General features: G+C 58.5%; 2 protein-coding genes across 9 annotated transcripts in view; one reads left to right on the forward strand and one right to left on the reverse strand.

The window, feature by feature from the left end:
* MAD1L1 (MAD1 mitotic arrest deficient like 1) overlaps positions 1–15665 on the reverse strand; it is a 323281-nt gene that overhangs the window by 92805 nt on the left and 214811 nt on the right. The window contains exon 15 of the mRNA XM_021085975.1: positions 8544–8634. Within this exon, the coding sequence (XP_020941634.1) occupies positions 8544–8634 (91 nt within the window). The remainder of the gene's footprint in view (positions 1–8543; positions 8635–15665) is intronic.
* LOC106509613 (translation initiation factor IF-2-like) overlaps positions 2047–15665 on the forward strand; it is a 28042-nt gene continuing 14423 nt past the window's right edge. For 2 of the 8 annotated variants that reach the window (XR_002342195.1, XM_021085977.1), the window contains exons 1-2: positions 4891–5236; positions 5674–7044. The gene's annotated coding sequence lies outside the window, so the exon portion shown is untranslated. Of the gene's footprint in view, positions 2261–4890; positions 5237–5673; positions 7045–15665 lie in introns of those variants that run through there. The other 6 variants (XM_021085980.1, XM_021085981.1, XM_021085978.1 and 3 more) reach the window with 6 other exon arrangements.

Raw genomic sequence — 15665 nt, forward strand, 5'->3', positions numbered from 1 at the left:
CGAGGGCCTCAGACGGCAGCGCTCCCAGGCGGGGCCTGAGGACCCGCGCCTTGTCCGCCTCCCTCCGTGTCACACATGAGGCCGAGGGGGCCTGAGACAAGCACGTGCCCGAGGCCCCATGGCAACTCAGGACAAGCCGCGCGGGGCTTGAGGCCCCAGGGTCCAGGGGCAACACTCGGAGGACCAAACTCCGAAGAGGAAGGTCTTGCCGATACGCTGGACGCGTCTGTGGCCGGGCCCCTGGAGAGGAGGGCTGGCACAGCTCACCAGGACCCCAATGTGGGCGCTGAGTCAGGATCCCGAGCAGAGACAACTGCACAGAGCAGAAGCTGCTGGAAGAGCTGACCTGGGACCACGGACGGGCGTGTGATCACCTCCCATGGGGCGTCTGCCCGATCTCACCCTCAGTCTCGTCAGGGAGCGGGCACAATGCCTGCGGCCACACCCTGCTCGAGCAGGGCCCTTCAGGTGCCGTACCCGACACTCAGCCCTGGGAAGCAGAGTCTCAGCTCTGCTTACCCACTTCTCCTTTTCTCTGGCCGAGGCGGCTGGCACAGGGAGGGCACTGCCAGCGGACACACTCGGAACGAATCCCAGGCCCAGAGCCCCCGACCCCCAGACCCCTGCCGGCAGGAATAGAAAACGCCATGCCCAGAGCCACCCGTTCCGAAGGGAGGCCAGCCAGGGACGGAGCGGACTAGGTGGAGGCAAAAAGCAGGGGGCCGGGGTGCAGAAAAGCTGCCTCCAGAGGAGCAGGCGCAGCCCCGTGGGTGCACTGGCCTGGCCAGGGCGAGGGGAGCGCGGGAAGGGCGGCAGGGGCCGCAGGGCTGGAGCAGGGCTGTGGGGACGAGACCCCAGCTGGTCTGTGCCTGTGGGGGCCCATGAACCCCAGAGAAGGGGCCAGGGGCCAGGCCACCACCCAGGCCTACCCAGGGAGCCGGGACACACCCCGTGAGGGCCGGAGGAGGTGGTGGGCCCGTGGGGCCTCCGGGCCGGACTTCAGACCCTGCGGGTGTTGGGGGGCAGGGCAGGCTGGGCTGCAGCGCCGAGGTGCTGGGGCCCAGGCTGGGGCTGGCCCTACCAAAAGGGAGTGACAGAGTGTCAGAGGGACACAAGCCAGCCAACACGGCGCTCAGGCTGACGTGCGCGTGGGGCGGGCGTCCCGCGAGTTCAGGGACGATTAGGAAGAGGAAGAACCCAGCACCAGCGCCAGCTTTATTTCTCCAACCCCGGCCCTTCCGCTGGGAAACTTGCTGATCAGAACAGAAGCCGTGAGAAGGCTGGGGGCAGCAGAAGCGTGCTGGGCCCCGAGTCGGGGGCGGGCCCGTCCCTGCACGGCCCCGTGCCTGCTCCACTCAGGCTGAGGGTGAGGGCACTGCCCGGGGAGGGCGAGGCACCGAGGTGCCACGTTCGCACAGCCTAGTGACGGGACCCCCGGCAGAAGCAGGGGCGCCCCAGCTGCCTGCTCCGTGACCAGCGGTGAGAACATCGACTGGCCCTCGCATGTCTTTTCTCATCACGCCCAGCTTCCAGGGTCTCGAGATGCTGGGTCCCCATCTTTCTCCTCTGTACACTCTGCGAGGACCAGAGGAGATGAAGAGAGGTGTCACAGCCAAGTCCGAGAGTGCTGAGGCCACACGGGCCACACGTGACAGTGGCCTGAGGCTGGTGGTGGCACGGCTCAGTCCACAAGCCTTCTGGGTTTCGAGTGGCCCGGCCAGTGGCAGAGCAGGGCTGGAGCAGACTGACGAGGGCCCAGGGTCACAGCCCAGATGCGGGACCCCATGTGCAAATTCGGGGCAGGGCCCGCAGTCTGGGGTCTGAGCCCCGGAGCACCCAGCACTGAGCCGGGAAGTTGGCGTCCCCAGGGCCCATGGGACGAGACGTGGCTTAATATTCAGGACACAGCATTCTTCTCATAAAAAAATCAAGAGAAATCAGAGCCTGTGGAAATTTCTCCACACAAATGCACATCAGCGAGCTGGCTTTTTTAGTCCCAGGCTTTAATAAACAGGAGCAGCCTGGCGCCACCTGGGGGGTGGGGCGGGGGCTTTCTCCCTCATTAAGTCCTGCTTTACATAAAGCAATCAGGAAGGCGCCGGGCAGCCGGGACGCGGGGCCACACGTCACCGTCAAGAGCACACGAGCCGCACGGCAGACCCCGGGCTGCGAGGTGACAGCGCCAGGCGCGAGGCCGGGAGACAAAGAGGCAACGACGTGGAGAAGCAGACTCAGCATGACACGTACGCGGGAGATACAGGTGTGTAGCATCCCTGCAGGGACAAGGACCCCAACAGAGGGAAAGACAGCCACGTCCCTGTGGGAGGAGGGTGACACCAGGAGGCGGCCACCCTCCAGACCTTCACGTGTGAGAGCCAGCAAATTCTCAGTTGGCGGGGGGAGCTGGATATGACCCCAAAGTTCATACAAAAATAAAGAGCTGCAGGGGATCTGACAAAGAATAGTCCTGGGGGCGGGAGGGGGCAGACAGGACACGCTGGACACTGAGACGTGGCCCCGGCCTGACACGTGGGCACCTAGTGCACGAGGAGGCAGACCTCAAGCTGGCGAGGAAAGGACAGGCTTCCCACAAGTGGCTTGGGGTACCTGGAAGAGCCTCTCCTAAAAACAGGTCAGTATCACACTTCACACCTTCTAGAAAACCAAAACCACGTTGCAAATCCATCAGATTTCATACGAAAAATGATGCCGCCAGAAAGCGAGAAGAAACCCCAAGAGACGTCTTTTAGACATTGACAGGAGAAAGGTAAAGACCCAAAACCCAAAAGCTAAAAAGCAAAGGTGATAAACACATCTGTATAAAACAAATTGAAAAGCCAAAAACTCTTGCTTGGTAAAAAATAGTACAAGCGAAAGACAGATGTTAAGTTGGGAAAACATATTCACAACTTAAGATGAGCTCAACTCCTTAATATACAAAGAGCTCCAAGAAATCAACAAGAACCAACAATCCACTTGAAAAATGGACCAAAGATACTAACTCCTATGAACACATTTAAAAATCCTCACTTTCACGTATAACAAAGGGACTGAAGGTTAAAACTTCACTGAGCTTAACCCTTCCCGCCTAGTGTACCAGAAAATTCTGAACGATGTGGAGAAGCAGACGTGCGACCAGCACTCTCTCACAAGTGCTGCTACAAAACCATCCACTCTTCGTAGTGCTCCTGATACGACCACCGGGAAGAGGCGTCTGGCAGTGTTGCCAAAATAAACACAAGTGCCTGCTGACCCCACTCACTCTTCGACACACAGACGTGCGCTGGAGGAGCCGTGAGCGACGGGACACCCACCCCAGCCATGCTCGTGGTCACAGAAGAGGGCAGAGACGACCCGCATTCCCACTGACAGCCAGCGGGCTAAATTCATCACAGCACACACACCAGGCACGCCACCCGCTGCGAGAATGAACAAGGCACCATGCACTGCTGGGAAGAATCCCCAAAGGCACCCGGGGATGAGAGGTGTCACTTTTTATCAGGTGGAAAGGAGACCATGGGCAGGAGAACACACACGGGATACCCGCAGCCCAGAGAAGTCACCGTGCGACAGGCAGTACATGAAACGCCTCTGCGGCACCGGCCTAATGCTCAGCCCTCGGCACTGTCATTCCAGCCTCGCTTTCCCAGCGCAGTGGCCGCCCAGGGCCCAGCACCTGTGAAGCGGGAATTCCCGCCGGGACGTGAGCCCTGCAGAGCCCACCCTGGTCGCTCTGCCCTGCAGCTGCCCACGCAGATCCAGCCATCGGCTGGCTCGCCGGGCTCAGAGCCTCCAGCCCAGAGATCAGGGCCCACAGGTGGACGCTCGCGACGGCGCAGGTGTGGGCCCGGTGGGAGCGGCGGGCGGGCAGCCTGGTCTTGCCTCTGGCGATGGCGGGCGGGGAGGTGGGAGGAAGGCACGCCTGCGGTCCCCACGCAGGCAACCCAGGCTCTCAGGCGGGGAGGCCCTGACCTCCGCTGGGGAGACAGAGGTGCAGCTGAGGGCAGGGGCTGTGGTCTCTGGACCCGCCGTGACATGAGCCAACCACCAGCTTCACGGCACCCCCTCCTCAGTGGCCATGGTGCTAAGAACACCTGACAGGTCGGGGCAGACCCAGGGGTGCCCATGTGTGTGGTCAGTACGGCGCTGTGCCCAGTGTCAGGGCGCCACTGCCAGTCAACACTGAGGAAGCAGGTGCCCGTGAGCCTTCCTCGCTCGGGGAACACAATCTACCCCACTGGGAACTCGCTCTGGGCTCACCATGCCCAGGCACCCTGAGCACCATGGCCTGCGGGGTCCTGCTCCTCTGGGGAGCAACGCCCAGGGAATATTCTGGAAGCACAGGCATCAGTCAGGGCAGGATGCGTTCAAGGCTTGGTTAGCAGCAGGAGGACCCGCTGGGCAAGAGGGGTGCTGAGAGGCAGAGGGTGGGCTTGCTTTGGGCTCAGGGCTCCCCAGGAGGCAGGTGAGGGGGTGGCTGGTCGCCCCGGGGGTGTCTGCAGGAGAGGGAGTAGTGGAGGCTCAGGGGTCTGCGGTGTGCAAAGTGGGTAGGGAGCCAGGGCTGGGCAGCAAGGTGTGAAAAGGGGTCACTCCCGGCCCCGCCCCACCCCCCGGAAAAGGGAAGGAGGCGGAAGCGGGAGAGTCTATGATTAGCCGCGCTCCTGCCTGGTGACGCAGGGACGGGAGTGGGGCAGTCTCCACGGGCAGCGCCAGCTTTCCGCTCAAAGGGAACCCGGCAATTTTCTTCCCACTCCATTTCCAAAAAGGATGCACTCATTTTAAATGCCACCGGGCTGTAGTCTGGTCCCTCTCCTGAGCAGAGCGGCAGGCAGAGGAAGCGGGCAGGGCCCGAGGGGCCGCTCCTCCAGCCCAGCCCCGAGGGACGGGGGACGCAGGCTCAAACCCCAGAGAAGAATTCTGCCTAATTACGTGCACGCCGAGGCGCTTAGAGGGAAGGGTACAGATGTTTGCAATTTGCTTTAAATGCATCAAGAAAATAGAAAAGCACTGACGGGGGCGGCCGCGAGGTGCGTCACAAGCAGCCGCGGGAGCGCGCGCACCGGGCCCGACCTGCCGCAAGGGTGACCAGGCTCCGAGAGGGGAGCTGGGGGACGGCCAGGGAGGCTGTCTGCACCCTGGCTCCACACAGCTTGTGGCCTAGACGGCCCCCGTCACCCCGAAAGGGCTGTGTTCTCCAGGACGGCCTGCAGGGGCGTGGGGTCGGCTCCGTGTCCAGGTGAGCGGACTGAGGCCAGGGCCACAGCCGGGCAGGGACACGGGAGGTGCCAGAGCAGACGGAGCAGAGCCTGGGCTGCCGCTCCTCACCGGGAGAGGTGCCCGGGGCGGGTGGAGCCTGGAAAGGACCGTGGGTGGGAGGGAGGGGCGTCCAGGCCGTGCCCGCCCCCCTGCCAGCAGGAAAGCCCGGTGGGCTCCAGCAGTGTGCCCACTGTTCCCGCTGGTCCCCAAAGAGTCTGGCTCCCGGGCCCCAAGTCCTGCAGTGACCTGGGAGCCACAGGACGCCTCCTGCGTCGGACCTGGAGTTCCAGACAGTTGTGCTTGGTTTCGGCCTTTGAGAACGTTCCGGCGCTACAAAACAGCCAGCGGCCAGCGGTGTCTGGCGAGCTGTGGCCTCAGTGCCCCCCTCCCTAAATGAGGGCCTCGTCTCTCTGACAGCTGGCTGCATGGGGAGCGCACACAGGTCACCCCAGATGCGGTGGGAACCATCGAAGCCTCCAGAAAGCCGGACACGGAGGGAGCCGGCCCGGGAGCCTCCACCCAGGGTCCCGTCCCCAGCCCCGTCCAGGCAGCAGCCGGGCGCAGACCGGCAGGCCCATGCCCAGCGCGGCGCCGTCACTGGGGTTGTTGCCTCACCAACCAGCTGTGAACTAATTACAAGAAGTTCTAACTAGTTGAGTGCCCTCTCCGAGCATATGTTCCCAATTAAGTCAAACTGCAGCTGATTTTAATCAATCTTCCTTGAAGCGGACCAACTTGAAGACTCTTCAGAGGCAGAGAGGAGAGGAGATTTGCATAAGGAGCAGGCTGGCAGCGCCGCTGATAAACACAGGCGGGCTGGTGGGAGCGTTATGCCCGTCAGGCCGTCAGCACGGCCCAGGCCATGAGGCACTGGGCACGGACACGCCAGGCCCGGGGGCTTGCGGGCAGGGGCAGCCAGGCGCTCTCCTGCTGCTTCTGGGGTCCTTCACGATGCCGTGACCTCCCAGGACCCCCCACGTGGCTCAGGTGGCAAAGCAGGACCTGCCTAAGACACCCAGCTGAGGGGCAGGTTGCCAGCCCAGGTCTGCGCCACCACGGCTGCCCACTGTCTCCACGGCCCGTGTCTCCTTCAGAGCCACTTCCTCGCCACGGGGACTGCTCCCTGAGCCAGACACAAGCTCCTTCTCGTCCACCCCGCGGGACCAGAGTGACCTGCGGTCTGGCGGGCTGCCCTCTGGGGTCAGGGCGCAGGCGGGCCTTCCTGCCAGGACCGAACCCGCCCCTTTGCTGCACCTCAGTTCCCAGGCGGGACAGTCAGACAGGAACTGTCACCAGACGGGGGCGTCCCGTCACCTCAGCTTCAAGGTGTAAAGGTCTCTGTGCCCAGCGCACCAGGGGACAGACACGTCGGGGCCGCTGGCATGGGCGGGGCTGGTGCCGAGGCGGGGGGGACCAGGGCCCCAGAGCCGAGGCTGGTCACTGAGAATGGTAGCTGGGCCACCACAGACGCAGCCCCGAGGGGCGGGCGGGGTGACGGTGGTGTGAGGGGTCGGGGTGTCTGCTCAGGAGGCCACAGCCCTGATTCAAAGCCCGGCTCTGCTTCTCCAGCTGGGCGCGCGGGACTAAACCCCTGACCCTCTCTGAGCCAAGTTTCCCCGTCAGGGAGACGGGGCAGCAGACGCCTGAGGGCTGCGGACTCGGATCCAGGAGGCCTGACGAGGGGACCCAGGGAGCCCTGTGTGACTCAGGCTGACGCTGGCCCGGCAGAGAGGGGCTGTCCATGGGCAGAGGTGGCCAGGAGCCCGTGTGCTGCGTCTCAGGATGTGGGTGAGTGGCCGAGCCAGGGTGGGGCAGCCAGTTCCTGGGCCCCGAGCAGGTGGGGGGAAGGGTGCAGTGGGAGCGGGCGCCCCTCCACCCGCGGGGAGGTACGAAGGGCCTCACCCCCCAGCAGCCAGGCCCCGGATGCCTCCTTCCGTGAGAGCAGGAGGCGGTGGCCTGCGGCTGTGGGGCTGCGCCACCCACGCCCCCTGGTGGCAGCCTGCTGCCCCCCGCTGCCCCCCGCTGCCCCTGCCCCATACTTGCATCAGCGCACCAGCCGCTGCTCCCCAGGACCCCGGGAGCTGGGCCCCAACGGCTGCCCTCCGGGACACGAGGCAGGCACCTGCGCCTGCCGCCGGCGGGTTCCGGGCTCCACTCCCACAGCTGCGGGCTGGGAGCTGGGCGGCCCCAGGCTCGGACACGGAACCGCATCCTCCCCGTGCTGACCCAGAGGCCACATGCTGCCTTGGCCGTGAGCGGCTCTGGGCTGCACGGCGCCCCCCAACCCCATGTGAGGTGCACGCGGAGCCCAGGAGGCTGTACGCGGTGGGTGCAGCTGACGCCGCCCAAGGAGCGCTGACGGCCCGGGCACCAGGGGCCCTTACCTCCTACACAGGAGCGCTACCCAGCACCGCCCGCCCTCTCCCCAGCAGCCCCGCGCCTCCCACCGAGGGCCGCTGAGGCTCCTCACGACGGGCCTTGAGGTCCCGGGGCAGGAGAAAAGGAAGCAGAGATCTCAGCAGGACCTGAGTCCCGGTTCGGGAAGCCTGGGAAGCCGTCAGCCGTGATCTCAGGCTGAGCTTGACCAAGTGCCCAGAAAGGCGTTCACCAGCCCTGCCTGACACGGCGCCGCTGATGGGCAGCTGCGGGGGCACCTGCCAGCAGCCCGGCTCTTCCATCAGGACTGCGGCCCAATTAAAACAGTACAAGGTGACAGGTCCTGGAGCTGAACATGGTCCAGCCGCGGCTCACGGCGCCTGGCTTTATCAAGGCTGTCACTTCTCCCGGCTCCAGGAACCAGGAATAAAAAAGAGATTTGATCTGCCTCTAATAGGCGTCAAGACAAAAATCAATGGCCTGTCCAAAATCGGGGGTGATCACGAACCTGCGGGTTTCTTACCACGGACCAATTTAGAAAGGAGAAGAAAAATGAGGAAGAAGAGAAAATCAAAACGGTGTAAACAGCAGTCCAACGCCACAGCTGCCGCAGATGGAGACGGGCTTGCAAAGAGACCCCAGGCCACACAGAAAACCCCTGCTGGGCTTCTCACGCACGGGAGCGCGCCAGCCACACGCACCCGGGCAACGCAGGCGCCACTCAGACCGCAGGCTCTGAGGCCAGCAGTCGGGAAAATGGGCTGAAAACCAAGGAGGCGGACAGGGCGGGAAGGCCAGGAGCTGGGGGCAGCGCGGCCTGTCCCCTCTGCTGGGCTGAGGCCACATGTGCGGGACAGGCCCCGGGGCCGCCGGTCCAGGAGCACCCGATGGGGCGCGTCCTGCAAGCTCACCTGCAGGGTGAGCCGCTCCAGCTGCGCTTCCAGCAGCTTCTTGTCTTCCTCCAGACGACTCCGCTCCTGCGCCAGCTCCTCAATCTTCAACCTGCAGGAAGGACGACAGACCATGACGGGACCGCACTGCCGCCGGCGGGGGCTGGGGGGGCGCCCTCGGGGGAGAGGGGAAAAGCTAGGGGACAATTACAGAGGTCTCTTCACGAATGGGCCTTCACGAACCTGACATAGGCGACACTGAGAAAACACACCAGCACAGGACGGGGGCGGGGCATCCGGGGGGGGTCCGCTGGGGGAGGGGCACAGGGAAGGACACACGGGTGGGACCCTGAGCGTGTCGCGTGCCTGCCGCCCACGCCCACAGGGTGACTGCAAACGGCAGAGGACCTGAGAGTCAAGAGAACGACCTGACCAGAGCCTCCAAAAATGAAGGAAAGACGGAAGCTCTCCGACGCAGGCTGTGGACGCAGCTGGCGACTGGAGGCTGGGGATCCAGGATGAGACTCGGAAGCAGACTCTTCTGCCCCAAAGGCCCCAAGGCCAAGCAGGGCCAGTTGCCCAACCGGGGACTCAAGGAGGTTGTAGCTCATGGCAAGACGGTGCCTGTTTTTATCTGCACTTGTTAATTTAATTTTTGGAATAAGAACCATATTCATATGACTTGAAATAAAAATGCGCCAAGGAAGCGGTGCCCAGCGGGTACACAGAGTGAGGAGAAGAGCCGTTCCAGCCGGAAGGGAAAACCCACACCTCAGAGCTCATTCAGGAAGCTCTGGGTGCGGGGTGGGAGGTAATTCTGCCTACCTAAGGTCTGCTCCAGGGTGGCCCAGCAAACGACAAGAGCAGGGTCGGAAGGACCGACTCGTTCCGGAACCTAAGAGAGTCCCTGAAAAAGGCTCGACAAGGGTGACAGCAACACAAAAGCTTCGGAACCCAACAAGCTACAACTCACACGGTCCGCCGCCCAATCTAAGATGACCAGGCATGAAAAGCAGTGGAGAAACAGGACTCACGGTGAGGAGAGGAATCGACGGGGCAAAACGTACCAAGAGGGCTGCGCGGACATTAAATTAACATCCAAGGACATGAAAGCAGTTGTTAAAAACTATTCGGGAGTTCCCTTCGTGGCTCAGCAGTTAATGGTCCCGACTGAGATGCGGGTTCGATCCCTGGCCTTGATCGGTGGGTTAAGGATCTGGCATCGCTGTGAGCTGTGGTGTAGGGCACAGACACGGCTGGGATCCTGTGCTGCTGTGCCTGTGGTGTAGGCCGGCAGCTGCAGCTCTGATTCGACCCCTCGCCTGGGAACCTCCATATGCCTCAGGTGCAGCCGTGAAAAGCAAAAAAAAAAAAAAAAAAAGAAAAAACAGAAAACTCTCTGGAATGAGGGAATTATTCCACGATTCAGCAATTAAGGACAGATGGGGAAGACACAGATAAGATCAAATTGAACTCCTAGAGGGGGCAGCTACACTACCTAAAATGAAAAATACTGAATAAGACAAAGGCTGGATTTTTGTCTGCAGGACTGAGTTTGGTGCGCTGAAGACAGTGAGAGAAAAACTATCCGCAGCAGCGCACGGAGAGGAAAATCAATCTTTAAAACTGAAAAGAACAGCACCGAGTAGTGGGTGGCTTCCTGAAGCAGAAGTCACATGCAACTGGGGTCCCTGCAGGAGTCGGGGGGAGGGGGGGGGACGGGGACAAAAATGCCGCAAGGAGGTTGCAAATGTGATGAAAGCATAAAGCCGCAGACCTGAGCACAAACACAAAGAAAGCGGCCCCGCACTGAGGCTGCTCCAAACCAGTGATAAAGAAGCCACAGAAACAAAGAGCAGGAAAGCAGGTTTCGCAGGAGAGACAAGGCAAGCGAGAGAGAGAAGAAAAATTGTTCACACACTGCAGGAAATACAAACCATGCCAACCCAGAGTTCTATTCCTAGTGAAACTATCTTTCAAAAGCAAAAGCAAGATAAAGATGTTCTCAGACACAGGAAAACAACAAGACTTCACGACCGGAGACCTGCCCACAGGAGATGTGGGGGGTCCCTCGGGCAGAAGGACGGTGACCCCAGAGGGAGCGTCGGCGAGCAGCAGCCATCACAACCCCGTGTGCACCTGCATGGTTTTTCCTACCACTTAAGTCCCTGAAAATATCCAAGTAACTATTTTTAAAAGAGATTGGCTGTTTAAACCAAACTAAGACAACACATTGGGGGTTTAAGACATAGTATAAATAAAATGCATGACAACAACAGCATAAAGGCTGTGAGGTTATACATTAGATGTGAGCATAGAAACTAACACGGGGAGTTCCCGTCGTGGCGCAGTGGAAAGGAATCTGACCAGGAACCATGAGGTGGAGGGTTCCAGTCCTGGCCTCGCTCCGTGGGTGAAGGATCCGGCGTTGCCGTGAGCTGTGGTGTAGGTCGCAGACACGGCTCAGATCCCGAGTTGCTGTGGCTGTGGTGTAGGCCGGTGGCTACAGCTCCGATTAGACTCCTAGCCTGAGAACCTCCATATGCGGCAGGTGCGGCCCTAAAAAGACAAGACAAAAAAAAAAAAAAAACCCCAAAAATAGTGTGGGGGAGTTCCTGTCCTGACTCAGTGGTTATCAACCCCATGGGTATGCATGCAGATGCGGGTTCAATCCCTGGCCTCACTCAGTGGGTTAAGGACCTGGTGTTGCTGTGAGCTGTGGTGTGGGTCACATAAGCAGCTCTGATCTGGCCTTGCTGTGGCTGTGATGCAGGCTGGCAGCTACAGCTCCAATTCGATCCCTAGCCTGGGAACCTCCATGTGCTGTGGAAGCAGCCCTAGAAAAGACAAATAAATTAACAACAAAAGAAGGACTTTATAAAGGAGTTGTGGTGCGGTGGGTTAAGCTGGATTGTCACTGCCGTGGTGTGGGGTTTGATTCCTGGCCTGGGGACTCCCATATGCCATGGGCGTGGCCAAAAAAAAAATAAATTAAAAAATAAAATGACTTCATGAAGAGAATGAAAGGACAAGCTACAGAATGGGAAGCAATATTTGCAAAGCCAGTGTCTCCTGGGGCATTTAAGAAACGAGCAATTTTTTAAAAAATTGAAAATGATACAAATTCACAGACTATAATTGGTTTAAATCAGATGCCAATAACAGAACGATCAGAAAACCTCCGAACATGTGAAACTATAACGACACACAGCAAAACAATACGTGGTTGAAGGAAGATGACGCATGAAATGAGGAAACAGCTGTCACTGAGAGGGAGGCAGAACAGGACAGAGCAGCCAGCATGGGATGCGCCGAGGCACTGCCTAGGCAAGGATCTGCAGCCTTCAACGCCTACATTAGCAAACAAGACAGACCTCTGGTCAATAATCTACGCTTCCCCTAAGGAAACACACGGGAAGAAAAATACACCCGAGGCCGGCAGAAGGGAGGAAATAAGAAAGCGCAGAAGTCAATGAAATTGAGAACCGAAAAACAATGAGAAAAAAATGAAAGAAACCCTACACTGTGCCTTCGAAAAGTCCAATTAAATTGTAAACCTCTAGCAGGACTGGCAAAGAGAGAAAGCAGGTGAACGCAGAGGGAGCGCCAGGGGCGAGAGGTTCCCGCTGCGGGTCCCAGAGCCGCACACGGAGCGGGTGTTTGAGCAGGTCCGCACGGCCCCGCACCTCCGCGCATGTGGGCTCCTGAAGAAACCAAGCTGGGAGTTCCCGTCATGGCGCAGCGAAAACAAATCTGTTTTTTAGGAACCATGAGGCTGCGGATTCGATCCCTGGCCTTGCTCAGTGGGTCGAGGATCTGGCGTTGCCGTGAGCTGTGGTGTAGGTCGCAGGCACGGCTGGGATCCCGTGTGGCTGCGGCTGTGGCCGGCAGCTCCAGCTCCAATTAGACCCCTAGCCTGGGAACCTCCATACGCCATGGGTGCAGCCCTAAAAAGACAAAAAAAAAAAAAAAAGCATACTTAGGTATAAATCCGATAAAATGGACAGACTCTGTATGCTGCAAGGACCAAGTGCTGATGAAAGAGATCAGAGTCGTGAATACACAGACGCATCCACACCGCGGTCGTGGACGGAAGGCCCGACCCACAGCGAACGTCCGTTCTTCCCACCTCGAGTACAGATTCGACACAAGGCCGATACGGCCCCAGCAGCATTTCTGGTGTAGATTAGAGACAAACCAATCCTGAAATTTACGTGGAAAGGCCAAAGAACTTTTTTTTTTGGAAAAGCCGAATGCAGCTGGAGGAGTCGCACGACCAGATTTTAAAACTCACCCGAAGGCGAGAGTCATCAAGACGCGGGGCTGCGGGACTTAGACCAACACAGCCCAACGGAGCGTCCAGAGACGGGCGGCGAGACCGGCCCAGGCGGCTCCTGACAGAGGCCTGAAAGCAACGCCGGCAATCTCGGCAGGCGCCTTGACCAGGCACGGTGCTGAGACCACCGGGCAACTCCAGGCAAACACCCGAAGGACAGCCTCTCGGCACCTCCCGGCCCGCACGGCGGTTCACGGCGCACGGACCAGAGACGGAATGCAAACGGCCAAGGCACCGAAGTGTAAGGAGAACACAGGACAGCCTCTCTGACACTCGGCCCGGGCAAGGCTTTTCAAATACCTAACAGCGGATACACGGGGCTTGACCGCAGCTAAAAACTTGTGCTAAAGACCTCGATAAGGTAAGGACAAAAACAAGCCACAGGCTCAGAGAAGACATCTGCAAATCACACATTCGACAAATACATATCCAAACTGCAGAAAGGCCTTAAACTTTTTTTTTTTTTTTTTTTTTTTTGCCTTTTCTAGGGCCGCTCCTGCAGCATATGGAGGTTCCCAGGCTAGGGGTCGAATCGGAGCTGTAGCCGCCGGCCTACGCCACAGCTCACGGCAACGCCAGATCCTTAACCCACTGAGCAAGGGCAGGGATCGAACCTGCAACCTCATGGTTCCGAGTCGGATTCGTTAACCACTGTGCCACAACGGGAACTCCAAGGCCTTAAAATTTAACAGCAAGTTAAAAAAAAAAAGAAAAAAACAACAAAAACTGGATAAAAGACGGGTAAAATACGTGGACAGCCACCTTACCAAGAAGGGTAACCGGGTTTCACTGGAGCACATGAGGAGACCTTCAAAACCAGCAGCCATGTGGGAATTACAGGTGGAGCCACGGTGAGGTACAGCCGGCCCCCGGCAGAAGGGCTAAAATAAGAATACCGGCTATACCAAGAGTGGTCGCAAAGGAACCTCGGCGCCCACACAGCGCTGGTGAGGCGACCACACACCTGACACAATACCTAGGAATGCCCACCCCGGAGAAGTGGAAACTGACAGCCACCCACAATCTGCACACACAAGGGTGCAGCAGTTCCAGGCATAATGGCCCCACACTGAAAACAACACACATATCCTTCAACCAGGGAACAGATAAATATACGTATCTATTTTTTTAAGCTGTGGAATATTAGCCAGCTATAAAAAGCAGCGCCTGCATCAAGGATGCAGAGCCCCTGGGAGCCTGCAAATCCATTAGGCCTGACAGCAGAGGACACATCCCTGCCAAGGACGCACAGATATTCTCCAGAACACACCATATGTTAGGCTGCAAGACAAGTCTTAGCAAATGAAACGTACTGACCTACCGGAACGAACTCGATGGGACGGAAGTAAAACCCAACGAAAGGAAAACTGGAAGACTCACAGGTATGTGAAAACTAAACACCCTCTTAGACGACCGACAGACCGAAGAAGAAAGCACAAGAAACCGAGAAGACACCTGGGGATCCACAAAAACAAAACACGACGAGGTGCCAGGGACAGCAACGCTCCAGGAGAACTGACAGCCGTCTACGCCCGCGTCGAAAAGGAAGGCAGGAGTTCCTGCTGTGGCTCTGCAGGTTGGGAGCCCGACATAGTTGCCATGAGGATGTGGGTTCGAGCCCCGGCCTCACTCAGTGGGTCGAGGATCTGGTGTTGCTGTGGCTGTGGGGGAGGCCGGCAGCTGCAGCTCCAATTTGACCCCTAGCCCAGGAACTTCCATATGCCACAGGTGTGGCCCTCAAAAGGGGAAACATTTTTTCAAAAAAGGAAGATCTCAAATGGATAACCTAACTGTACCCCTTAAGGAACTAGAAAGACAGGAAGCTGACCTCAAAGCTAGCAGGAGGACGATAACAATACAGTTGGGAGCAGAGCTGAATGACACCTTAACCGTAAGAAAAGCAACGAAACCAAGAGTTGCCTATTTGAAAAGAGCAACAAAATTGACAAATCTTCAGCTGGAAGGACTAACGTATTTCAACATAAATTAAAATTGGTTGAATTTTTGATACACTGGCAATGAACAATCCGAAAAGCAAATTTAAGAATATAATTCTGCTTACGAGAGCATCGAAAAGAATAAAATACGAGGAGTTACTTGACCCCGGGAGGAGTTAAGATGTGTACACTGAAAACTGCCAAAGACGGCTCAGAGAAATTAAAGAAAACCTACGGAAGCGAAGAGGCGGTCGGCCAAGACCCACCCCGGCACCCGGCCCTCAGACACTGCACCGTAAAGGCGCCTCCGTGATGTGAACGATGCCTCCGCGAGACAGGTCTCTGCAAACCCCAGGGTGGCCGCCCCATCCGGGAGGCACCTGCGGAGAGGGTGCCCAGGGCAGAGCTCGACCTGCAGAAAGCACGGGGTGAGCATCTGCGGTCAGCGGGTCCCCACTTTCCAAACCATGAAGCGGCAGAGTGTAGATGTGAGACCAAGGAGCCCGGCTCTGGCGCCCAGAAAACACGCCTGCACAGCGGTCAGAACTCGGACAAGAGAGACGCTCACTGCAGCCTATTCCTAACAACTCTGGTTCCAAAAGTGGGTTAACCAACTCCATGATGGACCCGACCGTACATTGAGTATTTATGCAAAGTCTGGAAAAACACGGGAGGGCGTTATGATATAAAATGGAAAAAACAAGCGTTTAAATGACGAGGGTTTTCGCCGTGTATAAAACAGCCACGAAAGGAAAGACACCAAAGACGTTGGCGAAAGACAGTGGCCCCGTTTAGGCACCGTCTCTCCCCAAACGCCACCCAAACCGCAGGCAAGGTCTTCCTTCTTTCGAAGCCTACTCCTGAAAAAGG

The sequence above is a fragment of the Sus scrofa genome, chromosome 3, assembly GCF_000003025.6.
Source record: "Sus scrofa isolate TJ Tabasco breed Duroc chromosome 3, Sscrofa11.1, whole genome shotgun sequence".
Classification (NCBI taxonomy): Eukaryota; Metazoa; Chordata; class Mammalia; order Artiodactyla; family Suidae; genus Sus; species Sus scrofa.